Source organism: Peromyscus californicus, unplaced genomic scaffold (genome assembly GCF_007827085.1).
Source record: "Peromyscus californicus insignis strain IS unplaced genomic scaffold, ASM782708v3 Scaffold_7__1_contigs__length_154581171, whole genome shotgun sequence".
NCBI lineage: Eukaryota > Metazoa > Chordata > Mammalia > Rodentia > Cricetidae > Peromyscus > Peromyscus californicus.
In genome coordinates, this window is record NW_026294595.1 from 53,036,875 (window position 1) to 53,053,306 (window position 16,432).

General features: G+C 41.5%; 1 protein-coding gene across 3 annotated transcripts; it reads left to right on the plus strand.

The window, feature by feature from the left end:
- Positions 1-221: 221 nt before the first annotated feature.
- Hnrnpa3 (heterogeneous nuclear ribonucleoprotein A3) lies at positions 222-10,938 on the plus strand. 3 transcript variants are annotated; one of them, XM_052724556.1, is made up of 11 exons: positions 222-321; positions 2,552-2,674; positions 2,761-2,907; positions 2,987-3,197; positions 3,614-3,703; positions 3,788-3,883; positions 3,973-4,053; positions 5,045-5,188; positions 6,473-6,595; positions 6,680-6,753; positions 6,848-10,938. In XM_052724556.1, exons 1-10 carry the CDS (start codon positions 316-318, stop codon positions 6,730-6,732), a joined length of 1,074 nt encoding a protein of 357 aa, XP_052580516.1. In that variant the 5' UTR covers positions 222-315; the 3' UTR covers positions 6,733-6,753; positions 6,848-10,938. The 3 variants fall into 3 exon arrangements, with proteins under 3 accessions (XP_052580516.1, XP_052580514.1, XP_052580515.1); XM_052724554.1 differs by having other exon boundaries at positions 254-387; XM_052724555.1 differs by having other exon boundaries at positions 254-387; positions 9,461-10,938.
- The last annotated feature ends 5,494 nt before the right edge of the window (positions 10,939-16,432 follow it).

Sequence of the window (16,432 nt, forward strand, 5' to 3'; positions counted from 1 at the left end):
GCGGCTTTCTCCCGACGTGGGCGCTTGCCATTGGCCGAGCTGCCACTGACGTGCAGCAGTTGCCCGGCGCGAACCGCGGCGAGAGCGGCGCTGCGTTGGAAGTTGGCGAGGCGCGCGCGCTCCCGCGGCTCGACCAATCCCCGCCTTCCGCGCTGGGCCCGCCAACCCGCTCGTCCAATCGCGCTCTGCTTCGGCGTGGCCCCGCCCCCGGTGGGCGGGCGGCGCGCGGAAAGCGCGTCACGTGATGACTAGCCCCGCCTCTTCCTCTCGGTCCCATATTGAACTCGAGTTGGAAGAGGCGAGTCCGGTCTCAAAATGGAGGTAAAACCGCCGCCCGGTCGCCCCCAGCCTGACTCCGGCCGTCGCCGCCGCCGCCGGGGGGAGGAGGTATTAGGGGGAGAGCGGGGGGTTGCTGGGTAGATGCCGGCGTGGGGGGGGCTTTGGCTCGATGGGAGCGGGGAGGCCGGGGAGGGGGGGGGGGGAGAACCGGGACGATCGTCCCGCGCTCTGCGCTGAGAGGGCGGCGGGAGGGGGAGGGGAGCGGGCCGGGCGGCCTCATCGAGGCCCTCCGTCGGCCTGGCCCTCTCGGTCGGCCGCACCAGCAGCCCTCGGAGACGCGGCGCGGCCGCGGAGGAGGTCGGCGGGCGGGCGAGGAGCCCGCGGCCTGCGCGGCCTGCCTGGCGAGGCCGCGGGCGGCATGGCGGGCCTCCGCGGGAGCGGTTGGGAGGAGGCGGTGGGGGAGGGGAGGAGCACATCCGGGCGAGCGAGCAGGCGGGCGGCGGCCACATTGACATTGATCCGCTGCCGCGTTACGAAATGGCGCATTGGCCCGCAATGGCCGCCGCCTGGTTACGCCGCCAAGGAGTGCGTGGGATTGGAGGGAGCGGCGGAGAGGCGGCCGGGCAGCAAATGCCGCAGATGGCCTCGAGGCTCGGGCGCGGTGCTTTTCGCTGGGGTGCTGCCGGCGCGTATCCGGGCCTTCGGGCCTCCTCGGTGACGACAATCCGTGCAGTTCTGTGGCCGGATTTTCTCAGCGCTCATTTGGGGATACATTACTGAAAAAAGCTTGCTGCTTTAAGGTGCTTCCTAACCCGCTACATTCGCTCAAGTATTCGGAATGAAAGTGCTTATAGCGTCTTGTGGTTGAAGTATTAACAGTTTCAGGGTTTGCGTGTAGATAAGTGGTTTTTTTTTTGGAGCTTAATACCTTTACTGATCTAATTTCTCATTCTTTGGATTGGTACGGGTTGTGGTTTTCTGGATTTTGGTTTTAGAGAACTGCGACCACAGTTGAAAATTTCACGACTACGAGAATTTTGTGTGTACAGGGATGTTGTTTTTGTGTATTGTCATGCATTTATCCGAGGCTTGAATACATGGGACTAAGTGAATTAATGCTTTGGGCAGTTGATCATTTAACGTGTTTTTAGTATGTGACAGTCTTCATATTGAATGCTTTAACACCTCTACTTCTAGAAGATTGAAGACGTTTTTAAATGTGAATGAGTCTCCTTTAACCATTTGTGTTGAATTGTATTAATGCGTTCATTAAAAGCGGTTCACTTGAATGTTAAACCTTAAATGAAAAATTCATACTAGATATTTATTTTCTAAGTCAATTGCGGTTTTGTGTTGTAATTCCTCTGGCAGACAGTATATGCTATACGTGTCATAAATTCAAATTATATACTTGTGAATGTAGGAGTAGTGTTCGCAGTCATTTAACTATATGATGTAAATGGGCATACACCAAGTTAAATTGACTACAGAAAGCTAAGTGGTGCATCCAGGTGTGATGATGCACACCTGTGATCCTAACACATGAAAAGCTGAGGTAGTACTGCCTCAAGTTCCAGTCTAGCCTAGCCTGTCCTTGAGACCCTGCCTCAACAGGACCACCCCCACCCCAACCCCCAAGCACTACGGATTTAAGTCTTAGCCGTATTTTGTTTCATTCTTTGTGGGATATGCCTGGTTTTTTTTTTTTTTTTTTTGCCTAGGAATGTTTTAAATAACTGATTTGCAGGAAATCTGAATTTCTCTCAATTTGCCACTCTAAACTTTTAAGTTGCATTTCATAGATGGTGTTTTAAAATTATGGGTTTGTTGGTGTTGCAGACTGATAGTGGAGATGGCATGGGATGAATGATGCTGACTTCGGGTTTTTTCTAGTGAATGACTTGTTACAAACGTCTGAAATATATTTTCAGTTGTAGCTTTCAAAAAGTTGTGGTTTTTTTTTTTAAAATCTGGGATTGTTTTGGGGTCAGTTTAGTTACATAATGTTTAAAGTGACTTCGGGTACCATTTTAGTGAGTTTTTTAAGACAACTCACCCGCTATGTACTTGATACTGTACATATTGGCTTTGAACTGGATAAGTAGTCCAGACTAGCCTCTGCCTCAAACGCTAAAATTAACTGGTATGTACTATCATGCCCAGCGTAGAGCAGATTTTTTAATTGGAGTATTCATGTTACAAAATTCGAGATTTATGTGACTTAATTCATTTTCTCCAAGAAAAAAAAAACTATATTGATGTTTTTTCTCAGGGCCATGATCCAAAGGAACCAGAACAGTTGAGGAAGCTGTTTATTGGTGGTCTGAGCTTTGAAACCACAGATGATAGCTTAAGAGAACATTTTGAGAAATGGGGCACACTTACAGACTGTGTGGTGAGTCCTTGGGATAAGGATGGTCTTAGGAAGGGATGGGGACCTATATAGGACTATTTAAATACTTTTGTTCCTTTATTTTGTAGGTAATGAGAGATCCCCAAACAAAACGTTCCAGGGGCTTTGGTTTTGTGACCTACTCTTGTGTTGAAGAGGTGGATGCTGCAATGTGTGCTCGGCCACACAAGGTTGATGGGCGTGTGGTAGAACCAAAGAGAGCTGTTTCTAGAGAGGTATTTTAATAACATGTTGTATAATGCATGGAACTGTGAGAGTTTGTTTTTTTTGACTTAAAAATTATTTTATTTACAGGATTCTGTAAAGCCTGGTGCCCATTTAACCGTGAAGAAAATTTTTGTTGGTGGTATTAAAGAAGATACAGAAGAATATAATCTGAGAGACTACTTTGAAAAGTATGGCAAAATTGAAACCATAGAAGTTATGGAAGACAGGCAGAGTGGAAAAAAGAGAGGATTCGCTTTTGTAACTTTTGATGATCATGACACAGTTGATAAAATTGTTGGTAAGTAACCGTTCGTTGGAACATGCATGATTTCTGTGTTCAGCTGAATTCACTAACTATACTTTGTGAAAGGTGTTTTCATAAATATAGATCAGTGCTTCTCACCCTTCCTAATTCTGTGACCCTTTAATACCTGCCATGTCCTTATGTTGTGGTGACCCCAAACGTAAAATTATTTTTGTAGCTACTTCATAACTATTTTGTGAGTTACGAATCATAATGTAAATATCTAATATGTGATCCCTGTGGAGGTCACAAGCCATCTAGATTAAGAAACATTAGCTTCTCCAAGTATACTTCCCTTCTCAGTCTATCATTTTAACAGTATTTTAATTAATTGCATAGTAACAAAGGGTTGCACTTACATGGTTTTCCAAACAAAAAATAACTTCAGTTTTTTACTTAAAATTTTATAGTTCAGAAATACCACACTATTAATGGGCATAATTGTGAAGTGAAAAAGGCCCTTTCTAAACAAGAGATGCAGTCTGCTGGATCACAGAGAGGTAAGTAGGAGCAGATAGACATAAATAATAGGCATGAACAGTAGTTGAAAGATAAGGAAACTTTCACTTCAACCTGTGTTACAGGTCGTGGAGGTGGATCTGGAAACTTTATGGGTCGTGGAGGAAACTTTGGAGGTGGTGGAGGTAATTTTGGTCGTGGTGGAAACTTTGGTGGAAGAGGTAAGGTGCTCATTTTAAGTATTAATTCATAAATTTACTAGCAAGTTGAAGTACTAGTAAGTTTTAATTCAAACTTTGGTTTTCCTCAGGAGGCTATGGTGGTGGAGGTGGTGGCAGCAGAGGTAGTTATGGAGGTGGTGATGGTGGATATAATGGATTTGGAGGTGATGGTAAGTATTTAAATACCGAATTTTGGTTTTTAATTTCTTTCTGCATTGCTAGAAATCAGACACATGACCTCATACTAGGCAGTAAAACTTAAATACAGATATGGTAGGTGACATTTGATTGTTTAAACAACCATATTAAAAGTGTCAAATCTTCCAATCCTAAAACTTTGAATGGATTGATGAAATAATAGTTCCTAACTAGTGCTACATAATACAAATCCTCTTCCCAAGGATGGAAGTAAAATATTAACTAGACCTCTTCAGTCAGTAGGATTTATTTGTACCAGCAGCTGAGCTAAAATTGCTTTGTGTAGTTGGGCAGGTAGTGGCGCATGCCTTTAATCCCAGCACTTTCAAGGCAGAGACAGGCAGATTTCTTGTGTGAGGCCAGCCTAATCTACAGAGTGGGTTCCAGGACAGGCTCCAATGCTACACAGAGAAACCCTGTCTCAGAAGAAGCCAAAAAGAAAAAGAAAAAAATTGCTTTGTGTAAGGCTATATTGTCCTTGGTGAAAAATGGGGTGGGGGTGGGATTTTTTTTTTTTTTTTTTTTTTTTTTGCGGTGGTTGGGACAGGGTTTCTCTGTGTAACTTAGTTCCTTTCCTGGAACTCACTCTGTAGCCCAGGGTGGCCTTGAACTCACAGAGATCTGTTTGCCTCTGCCTCCCTAGTGCTGGGATTAAAGGCATGCGCTGCCACCACCTGGCTGAATTTTTTTTTTAAATGAAAACTGACTTGTTTGAATAAAAAATATTCATCTTAAGATTTTAGTTATCGGGGCTGGGGATTTAGCTCAGTGGTAGAGCGCTTGCTCTGGGTTCGTTCCTCAGCTCTGGGGGCGGGGGGATTTTAGATACCAAGATTGCTTGGCTCTGATTAGATTTGAGAGTGTTAAATCAGTTCACTGGTTCATTGCCAGTGACAGTGCAGTATAAACCAGAAGTATTTGGGCCTGCCCTGTACTTTTGTTTCTGTGTGGCTTTCTTTTCAGGCGGCAACTATGGTGGTGGTCCTGGTTACAGTAGTAGAGGAGGCTATGGTGGTGGTGGACCAGGATATGGAAACCAAGGTGGTGGATATGGTGGTGGTGGAGGAGGATACGATGGTTACAATGAAGGAGGCAATTTTGGTGGAGGTAAGTTACAGATGTTCAGATTTATGCAAACTAGCATTTAAATTAATTCTCAGCAATACCCAGAAATGCTTAAAAAGATAGACTGGAAAAGAAGCTTTAAGTGAATAGCTATATTAAAACGCAGCTCATCCATGTAAACTTACTGGCCATGTCCATTATTTCTAAGTTGTGGAAAAAATGAGCACTGCATACATTTCACTATTAAAATACAATTTTTAAATGTATTCAGGGGGATGTTGAGTTCCAGATCAGTGTGAATAATACAGAAAATAAAGGTTTCTAGTGTACAATTTAATGCATATTTACAGTATTTTACAATCTTCATCACTGTTCCCAAAACATTTTCATCGTTCCAAGTAGGACCCAGCTACCCTCAAATATGTATTGGACTCTGGCTTTGAACCTTCTTGCATCCACCTCCCAACCACACCAGGCAGTTTGATTCTTTAAAATTTTTTTACAGTGTTAGTGGATAGTCTAAATTGGTAAAAGGAACTTTAGTAGTAAAACAGACAACTAGTAATTAGTAAATTACAAGGGAATTTTTTTTTCCTGGAGTTGAGGACCGAACCCAGGGCCTTGCACTTGCTAGGCAAGCGCTCTACCGCTGAGCTAAATCCCCAATCCCAAATGGTAGGGAAGTTTTAAAATGTGGCTTATTGCTGAGTTTTCTTGGGGTACTTTTAAACTAGGTAAATGGGATATGCAAATTGTTTGAATACTTTTAAGCAAATAGGGTGCCATATCAGCTCTTGGAATAATTTGGGTGGTACTATATTATATATTAATAATGTGTTTGTTATGTACTAACACACTACATACTGTAACATGCACAATTATTACAGGTAATGTAGAGCTTTGTTAGGAAACTGTTGAACCTTACTCATAAATGTGAGTGGCTGATAATTAACTTTTTAGAATACCTTCTGTTGCTGCTTTAAAAACTGCATTGCATCAGAATCACATTGAATACCAACAATTTTGGTGCTCTAAATGATGATATGGTAGCAATGTGTAGCTATGATACAATATCAAAGAAAAAAATGAGAATTCCTCATGCTGAAATTGATAAGCTTCTTAGAAATGTATTCTTCTGGACATGATCCACTTACTGTGCCCTTTTTTAAATCTGTTTATTAGATTACTTAGGCTTCTGGTAAATGGAGTTAGTGCCCAAGGTTGCAGTTAATGCTTGAATAAAAATAATTATGCTTCTGTGGTTGTCCAATTAAAGGAGTAAATAATTGTTCTGGTAAACTACAAATAAAATCTTTGTGATTTCAGGTAACTATGGTGGTGGTGGGAACTATAATGACTTTGGAAATTATAGTGGACAACAGCAATCAAATTATGGGCCCATGAAAGGGGGCAGTTTTGGTGGAAGAAGCTCAGGCAGTCCCTATGGTGGTAAGTCCTTTTTAGTCAGAATTCTTTAGTGCCATCCTGGTTAACATGGTACATGTATTTAGAACTGTCTGTGTTATTTTCCAGGTGGCTATGGATCTGGTGGTGGAAGTGGTGGATATGGTAGCAGAAGGTTTTAAAAAAAAAAAAAGCAGAAAAGGGTAAGTATCTTTAAATTTTTTTAAATGATGATAAAAGAATATATGGAACTGTTCACTGAGTGTAATAATTTTTTTATCCTGTATTATTCAACAGGCTACAGTTCTTAGCAGGAGAGAGAGCGAGGAGTTGTCAGGAAAGCTGCAGGTTACTTTGAGACAGTCGTCCTAAATGCATTAGAGGAACTGTAAAAATCTGCCACAGAAGGAGCGATGATCCATAGTCAGAAAAGTTACTGCAGCTTAAACAGGAAACCCTTCTTGTTCAGGACTGTCATAGCCACAGTTTGCAAAAAGTGCAGCTATTGATTCATGCAATGTAGTGTCAATTAGATGTACATTCCTGAGGTCTTTTATCTGTTGTAGCTTTGTCTTTTTCTTTTTCTTTTCATTACATCAGGTATATTGCCCTGTAAATTGTGGTAGTGGTACCAGGAATAAAAAATTAAGGAATTTTTAACTTTTCAATATTTGTGTAGTTCAGTTTTTCTACATTTTAGTACAGAAACTTTAACAAAAATGCAGTTTTGAAGGTGTTTCCTTGTGAGTTAACAAGTAAAGAAGATCATTGTTAATTACTATTTTGTATGAATTTTGCTAAAGTTAACTGTAAAGAAACACCTACTGACTTGCAATTTAAGGGGAATCTATTCTCCCCATTTCCAAAACCATGATGAATGGGCACTGATATGTGGAGAGAATAGATATCTGTATGTTTGCAATGTGTGTTTTAGATAATTAGGATTGGGTAATAAAAATTAGCATATTTGTGAATTCAATAGCATTAAGATTACTTTCCAATGAAAAAGATCTCAAAAGTTCCTATTTGGTTTTTGTGCATTTTCTTTCGAAATGTAATCATGATTTTAGTATGTTAGACTTATTGAGTCCTAGCCGTGTTAAGAACATCTCCATTCCACATTTACCTTGATCACATTGAAACTGCTGCCAATAGTTTGGGGTATAAAGTGTTTATACTGCTCTCTACTAAAGGGTGGTGGATATATTTCATCTCCCAGTTTAACAGTCTTTTTAATACAGGACCACTAAGTCTGCTGTGTCTGAGCAAACTGGTGGATACCTGGTCTGTTCTGCTTTTAAAATTCCAAGTCCCAAGCACATTGACCTAGTCACTTCCTTGGTTTAGTCTCCCCCTACACACAGCTTTTCAGGGCACAGGAATAAAAGTCACTCATTTGAACCCCTCACTGGCTGGCATGCTTTTCTGTTTATACCCTGTACATTTTGCTGGATGATGAAGCCAAGGATAGTTACGGTGTCACTGTCCAAAACAAAGGAGCGGAAAATGTAGCACAATTGCTTAGATAAGCACCTCACTTCCCAAAGGTCTGAATTCGAATTTGGATAGCCCTGAATGCTTAAATCCCCAAAGAACACACGGTTATTCTTTGTATATATTTCATCCTAAAACATGTTGGTGTTTGTTCAGAGACCTTGGTTGAGGAGAGTTCTAGATACTAAGGTCATATATATGAAAAATGTACTGTTGCGCCCGCCAGCTAGTGCTTAACAACTTCATTCAAGCCCTAAGTGTGTGCTCTGCTGTTGCTTTCTTTGGCAATTGAACATTGAATTCAAATTTTTATTTGGTTTTTGAAGTACAAGCAAAACAAGCAATAAAAAGGGGAATGGGACGTGCTAGTGTTTGAATATGCTCTCTTGTTGCTCTAATTCTGTGCCTCTGTGCATTATTAATATTTGGATGCATGCAATGCTAGCATGGAACTTTGGTCTTCACAAATACTGCAGTTTTTCCAGAAAACACTCACAAACCAATAAATGTAACAGACAACATTCCATTTGTTAATGGGCATATGTGAATAAGCAGTGTAGAAAATAGGCTCATGTTAGAAAATGGTTACATCTTTCATAACTAAAGTGTGGTTATATAAATGGACACTGTCAATGTTCATAATTTAAACCTGGGTACCTGGTCAAAATGCTTAGGAAATATTAAAACTGAGCTAAATTGTCTCAAGTCCTTTTATTCATATAATAAAGATTGAAAGAATTGGGGAGGTAACATTTCTGGTTTTGTTTGTAAAATTGTTGGACACAACCTTGACAGTATCCTTTAATGTCATGAGGTCAATTGTATTGTTAACCAACTTTTTATGTTCTGGAATAGTATAATAGCAAAACATTTTTCAGTAAGTTGATGTTTACAACCTATAATCAGGTGAAATCTGTATGTGACCTGTTTATAAGTTGTACTGGGTTAGCTTTTGTGAACAGTGTGGAAAAGTAAGCCATGAGCGATTTAACCAGCTTTAAAAGGACCTAAGTTGTGCTGTTTAAGCACTACTGGATCAAAGGAAACCCACTAAGACAGGACTTCAGCAGCCTTTGTGTATGGACAAGTCAGCATAAATAAAGAATGAGAAGGCAGCCCCAGCAAGAGCTTCAACTACAGACAAGTGGAGGCATAAGATTCTGTGGTGATGATAGTGAGCAGCGTTCCAAAAGCTAGTTAAATCTGCTTATTGCAACTGAAATGTCGAAGAAAGTAGCAGGAAGGAGCTCCGCCTTTTGGAACATCAATGAGATAGTTGCCACAGTCACTAGGTCTAGCATTTAGACCTGCAAGGAAGGGCAATAAGCATTAGGTAAGGCTTGAATTTGAATTTTTTCACTAATTAAAGAGTGCTTTTTTGTAAAGCAAGGTAAGAGTAATCTTTTTGATTTGCAGGTGAATGAGAAAACCCTACTTGCCTAAATGAGGAATGTCTTTCCTACCATCTTAAATACGAAGGTTTCTGGCTGGGTAAGGTTTGTAGCTCACAGTAAAGCGTGATGACATCATTGGTTTCCCTACAAATCGATGCCACAGTTTGAAACATTACCCCCATTAGTAGGTACACTGGCAGAATTGTCAAGCTCAGTTTTATTTTGGGTACCCTGTTGAACAAGTTCTAAGACTTCAGGTGGTCACATTCTGCAGTAGCCATGGATATTTATCATGAGCCAGATGTAGCCTTTTCATGTGTGTACAAACTCACTCACTGTTAGCATCTGTGGTAAAATCCGCTTTCTGTAAGGGAAAGAAAGTCATTGGCTTTTCAGAACAGTTTTGAAGTATTGACTTCCGGTAAGCTGCTAGTTCCCACCCTTGGGAAAATGGGGATCTTTTACAATTACCAGCATAATAGTCTTCCTCAAAGTTATCTTGCATATCAGTTCATGACTATGAATCAGTAGGAACAGTCAGTTTTTAGTTGTCTGTCCATTTCTTCCATCCCCTAAATACACACAAGGTCTCACTATTGTCCTGACCTGGAACTCAGTCCACCTGCCTGTCTCCCAAATGCTGGGATGATTAAAGGGTGGTGCCTAATTGTCACTCATGCTCCTTAAAAAAAAAAAAATCCAAAGAACAGTTGAGTTACTATTCAAATAGGTTGCTGATTGTTCATAAGGGCTAATTTTTGCTGCCTTGAAAGGGCTTTGAAAATTGCTTAATTCAGGTTACTTTTTAATATATCCTCAGAGGACAAGTTTGCAAAATACTGGTTAGTAAGTTAGAGATCTTGTTTTCCATACAGGGATGCCCTACATCATTTGCTTGGCATTTCAGTCAGGACTGAATTTACACAAACTATAGTTACTAATAAGTAAGGTAGCAGTCTTTCAATGGTGATTCCTTCATACAGATTTGGAGAAATGCATTTTTTAACAGGCATTTACATTTCATTTCCTTTCTGAAATAAAATGATTTTACTTAATGTGGTTCCACTGTCGTTTCTGCAAAAACATTTTACATACAAAAGGTGGCCATACAAAACAGGAAACAGTTGAGGGTGACTGATTTTGTTTGACCTGTAGGTTACTGCTCCCAGTTTACATGTCTAAAAGCTGCATTTGCACTTGTGTGTAAAGAGAACATGTTTAAGAAAGTCATCTGGTGGGGCTACAGAGACATGGGCTTGGTTTTTGAGGATTCTATTCTGTTACAATTCAAAACACTTAAAAGGTATCAGTGATTAGCATGGCAAGATGGTAAGCATGGGGATATGGGGTAATGTGAGGACTGGTAGTCTATCCAAGTACTCAGTTTTAAGTGTGTTTTATGACAGCAGAGGTGGTCTGTACTGGATTCAATTGTTTCATTTGTAGTATAATGAAATGTTACAGAAATGACTTTTTCATTAAAATATTTTTAGAAACGTGTGTGTGGTTTTTATCACCTTGCAATATTCCTTTGTCCTATATAAATATGGACAGTAACAAAATGAGGTTTGGGGTAAACCTTGATACACTTAAGCTTGTTTTGAAAGATGGGATAGAAACAAATACACTGCCACACTACAAGGGCAACATGGGATAATTGGTGTATGTGGAATTTATGGTCATTTTGGATGGTGGGTGAGATAATTAGGCAAGTGAAATCAAAGGCTGGGTGAAAGTGAGTGTCCATGTGTGACAACTTTGAAGGTAAATAGGGTAAAGAAGTGTCTGAGGGTAGTCTTCATTTATACTGCAGATTCCCCCAAGACAGGTGGGTAGTCATTTGGTAACATTGGGTTCTGAGTTCTAAACCCAGGCCCACTGATGGTTCCGATTCCACTGCTGCAGCTTCCTGAGTCCTGGGTCTGTGAAGAGGCCTAGCCACACATGCTCCAAAGTGAGTTACTTTGTAAATAGATTCCAGGTAAGGGTTCTTATTTTTAAACTTGCTTCACATACTGATTTTGTGTAAGTAGCAACCACACATTACCTTAGTAAGTCCTTGCCTGGATTTTCACCAAAAATATATACTAATCGGGATGGAAATAGCTATGTAGTGCCAGATACAAACTACTGAGTGTTAACCTCTGATACTTGCCTAGCATGCCTAAGGTCCTGGGTTCAACCTCTTCCCCTGTTCACAAACCTGCCAAACAGGAAACTCGTAGTGTGCTTAAGCCTATTACACTTTAGTAAGATCAGGATCCTGTTAAGCAGTAAGTTGGCATAACTTTAGGTTACTAAATATCGGAGGAAGTGCCAATTTTGGCTGTCACATTAAAACAGGCAGTGGTAGGGATGTGTTAACTGCTTGTTTGGAGCCTCAGTTCCAGGAACTAGAAGGTGAGCATATGTCAATCCTATGTAGACTTTAGAGACTACCAGTGAACAGTTCAAGTCTGGAATTTTGAGCTTTAAAATCTTAGGATAGAGCCGGACAGTGGTGGCCCACACCTGTAATCAGCAGGAGGCAGAGGCAGGTGGATCTTGAAATGCCAAATACATTGGATAATTTTTACGATACATTCCTTTTTTTGTGTAACCATTGCAGAACCAAACCTTTGTCCTCTGCAAGAGCAGCAGGTGCCTTTAATAACTGAACCATCTCTAGCCCCTTTACATCACAATTTTTTTTTGGGGGGGGGGAGTTTCGAGACGGTTTCTCTGTGTAGTTTTGTGCCTCTCCTGGAACTCACTTGGTAGCCCAGGCTGGCCTTGAACTCACAGAGATCCGCCTGGCTCTGCCTCCCAAGTGCTGGGATTAAAGGTGTGCGCCACCACCGCCCGGCACGTCGCAATTTTTAATAGCTTAAAATAGTTGGCTTTATATGGAAGTTATAATGGGTAGCCTTACAGATACTGTGTTTCCCTGTGTGGTTAATGGAGACATCCTTCAAGCATCAGGTTACCTGCTATGAATTAATTTTAGCTGTCTTATGTCCTCATTTAATAACTACTAGGATGCAATTAGGTTCTGTTTAGTCTTTAAGCCTTGCTTATCAAGTTTAGATTGTGAACTTAGTTATGTGGGCTTGGACAATTTATTTGGGTTTTCTGCTTTTCCTTACCTGTTTGATATTGCCAACAAAAAAAGCTTAAAATAATTGGGTTTGGGGATTGAGGTGGCTTGGTGGCTGAGAGTATTTGTTGCTTTTCCAGAGGACTTAGGTTTGTTTCTCGGCACCTACATGGGACACATCTCAACCATCTGTACTTCTAGTCCCAGAGGACCCAGTGCCTTTTCTGGTATCGGGCACATGAGTGGTAGGCAGATGAAACACCCATAGACATGACTTTTTTGAATGTTGGCTTTGGGAGTTGTGGTGCATGCCTTTTAATTCTAACAGTTGGGAGACGGGCGCACAAGTTCTCACTTCCAGGAGAGCCAGGATTATACAATGACATTTTGGGGAGAATTTTTTTTTTTTTTTTTTTTTTTAATTGGGCTTGGTTTGTTCAGAGACAGCTCAGTCTGCCTCCATCTTCTGGCCAAAGCATTCCCAAACTGGAGTTAAAGCCTTGAACATCTAATTTTGACTCAACGTTAAACTGCTTAAACTTGGGCAGTTTAAATATATAAAGTATTAATCGGGCTGGAGCGATGGCTTAGAGTTTAAGAACCCTGGCTGCTCTTCAAGAGGTCCTGAGTTCAATTCCCAGTACTCACAGTGTGGCGGACAACTAACTGTTTGATCTATAATGGGATCTGATACTATCTTCTGGCTCAACAATAGTTAGGTGCTTTATATTATATCTTTATTTCATTTGGTAGGTCTTAGATCTTTGAGAGTGTTGCCTGAGGATCTTTTGAGTTTCCAATAATCCAGTGATCTAAACTGAAGTCAAAAGCATTGTCAATGCTGTTGTCAAGAATATTAAAGGAGGCCGGGCGGTGGTGGCACACGCCTTTAATCCCAGCACTCGGGAGGCAGAGGCAGGCGGATCTTTGTGAGTTCAAGGCCAGCCTGGTCTACAGAGTGAGTTCCAGGAAAGGCGCAAAGCTACACAGAGAAACCCTGTCTCGGAAAAAAAAAAAAAAAAAAAAAAAGAATATTAAAGGAAACGTTACTTTTCATTGTTACCAAAATTGACTGATTAAAATATTGAGACCTGTTGAGAAGATGGTCCAGTGCATAAGAGCTCTTGCTGTGCAAGCATGAGGACCTTGCTTTGAATCTCGAGCACAATGTCAAATGCAGGTGTGGTCACAAAATGCCCACTGAGGCTTGCTAGCTGCTAGCCTGGCTCCAGGTTCAGTCAGGAGACCATGTTTCAAGGGATGGAACGATGAAGGCAGTACACGCAATGTCTTCGGGTCACGTGCATATACACCACAAGGAGATTCCAAAACCCAAATTTATGTTAAGAACTATGCGTGCTGCCTGAGGTTAAGTGTGAGAATTGGCTGAAAGGGTACCTATCTAGAGTAATTTTGGTGATCATTGTAACATATCTGGAAGCATACCTAAAGTCTAATGGAGACTAGTTAAGTTAGGATCTTGGTTTTCTTTTTTCTTTTTCTGCCAAGAACTGAAGTCATTAGTTTTCTTTTTTCTTTTTTTTCTTTTGTTTTTTTGAGACAGGGTTTCTCTGTGTAGCTGTGCACCTTTCCTGGATCTCACTCTGTAGCCCAGGCTGGCCTTGAACTCACAGAGATCCTGTCTCTGCCTCCCAGTGCTGGGATTAAAGGCGTGTTCCACCACCGCCCGGCGTCATTAGTTTTCTTTAAATCTATCAACTGAAACTGCTGGTCTTTATTTACTTTTTTGTTTTTCAAGACAGAGCCCTGGCTGTCCAGGGGACCAGGCTGGCCTCAAACTCAGAGATCAGCCTGCCTCTGCCTCCCAAGTGCCAGGATTAAAGGCATGCGCTACCATGCCCTAAACTGCTGTCTTTTAAAGTGGGAAGAATATGTTCTATAAAAAAAAAAAAGTAATAAAATTTGAGGCCGGTGGTAGCGCATGGCTTTAATCCCAGCACTCGGGAGGCAGAGGCAGGCAGATCTCTGAGTTCGAGGCCAGCCTGGTCTACAAAGTGAGTTCCAGGAAAGGCGCAAAACTCCACAGAGAAACCCTGTCTCAAAAAACAACAACAACAACAAAACAAAACCAAACAAACACAAAAAAACCCTTTGTGTGTATGGGTTATTTGCATGCCTGTCTGTGTAACTGGTGCCCACAGAGGCCCGAAGAGGGGGTTGGGTCCCCTGGAACTGCAGTTACAGATGGTTGTGAGCTGCCATGCAGGTGCTGGAATTTGAATCCAGCTCCTCTAGAAGAGCGGTCAGAGCTCTTAACCAATGAACCACCTTTCCAACCCCTCTATCTGAAATTTTAAACAATTACACAATTACTCAATGTAAATTTAAGTACAGTAAAATCCTATGTCCTCCAGAGGAGATGGACAGCATGAAAGAGAGAACTCAAGACCAAGTATCTTAAGAATCATAGATCCACTTTCAATCAAAAACAAGGTTTTTATTTTGTTTGGTTTTTGTAGATTTATTTATTATGTATACAATGTTCTGTCTGCAGGCAAGAAGAGGGCACCAGATCTCATTACAGATGGTTGTGAGCCACCATGTGGTTGCTGGGAATTGAACTCAGGACCTCAGGAAGAGCAGCCAATGCTCTTAACCACTGAGCCATCTCTCCAGTCCCCCCCCCCCCCAGTAAGGTCTGAGGATGAACAAACCATCCATTTACAGATGTTTCCATCACAGATGGGACAAGGCTGAGTGCTAAAGTGAGTGGATGGAGGCCTTTCTCTTGGAAATGACCAGAATAGGGTGAGTCTGGTGCCAGGGCTGATAAGTACATGACTGGTCTAGTGTACTGGTAGGACTCTTGCTCTTGGAGGAGTCATGCTTATGAACATACACAGCTCCCAAGTGCATCTCCAGGAACCCCTTCCTCAAATTCCTTATGTAGCCCTGGAACTGCTCAGGCTGGGTTTGAACTTGGGATAATTCTGTCTCTTGGGTGCACAGCCATACCTTGCTCCAACTTTTATAAAGGAATAAATAAGCATGAACTACAGTGATTAGATGAAATTGAACTGGTGTTAGAAGTGTTTTTGTTGTAAAGGAATGCACATTTTCAAATTTTAGGAGCTTTGTTTTTATACCCTTCAGATGTCTAGTAGGTCTCAACTTATCTACACATGTGAGCCAGTTTTCCCACCGTTAGAGTTTCTTCATTCTTGGGTAACTCAATTCCTTGATTTTATTAGAAAATGATGGTGTATACCTTTAATCCCAGATATGAGGAGACAAGGGCAGGCAGATCTCTTGAGTTCACAGCCAGCCTGGTCTACAGAGTTCCTGGACAGCCAGGGGTACAGAAAAACCCAAAGAAATAAAAAACAAAAAGAAATAGTTGCATCTATGAACCTCACACTGGTCTCTCTGGTCCCACTCTTGCCTTCTAGATTGCCCAGGTGCATAAACCGGAGGGAATAGGCTCATATCCCACTTCAACCTTAGTGTCTCCTGTGGTGATATTGTGTCCCCCAATATATTGTGCACACTAATAAACTTATCTGGGATCAGAGAACAGAATAGCCACTAGATAGACATAGAGGCCAGAAAATGGTAGCACACACACCTTTAATCCTATCACTTGGGAGGCAGAGATCTATCTAGATCTCTGTGACTTCAAGGCCACACTGGAAATAGCCAGGCATGGTGACTCACGCCTTTAATCCCAGGAAGTGATGGCAGGAAGCAGAAAAGTATATAAGGTGTGAGGACCAGGAACTAGAGGCTTTTAAGCTTTTAGGCTTTTAGCAGCAGTTCAGCTGAGATCCATTCGGGTAAGGACTCAGAAGCTTTGTCTGAGGATTCGTGGAAACAGAATCGGATGAGGAATTGTCAAGGTGAGGTTGGCTGTGGCTTGTTCTGCTTCTCTGATCTTTCAGCATTCACCCCAATATCTGG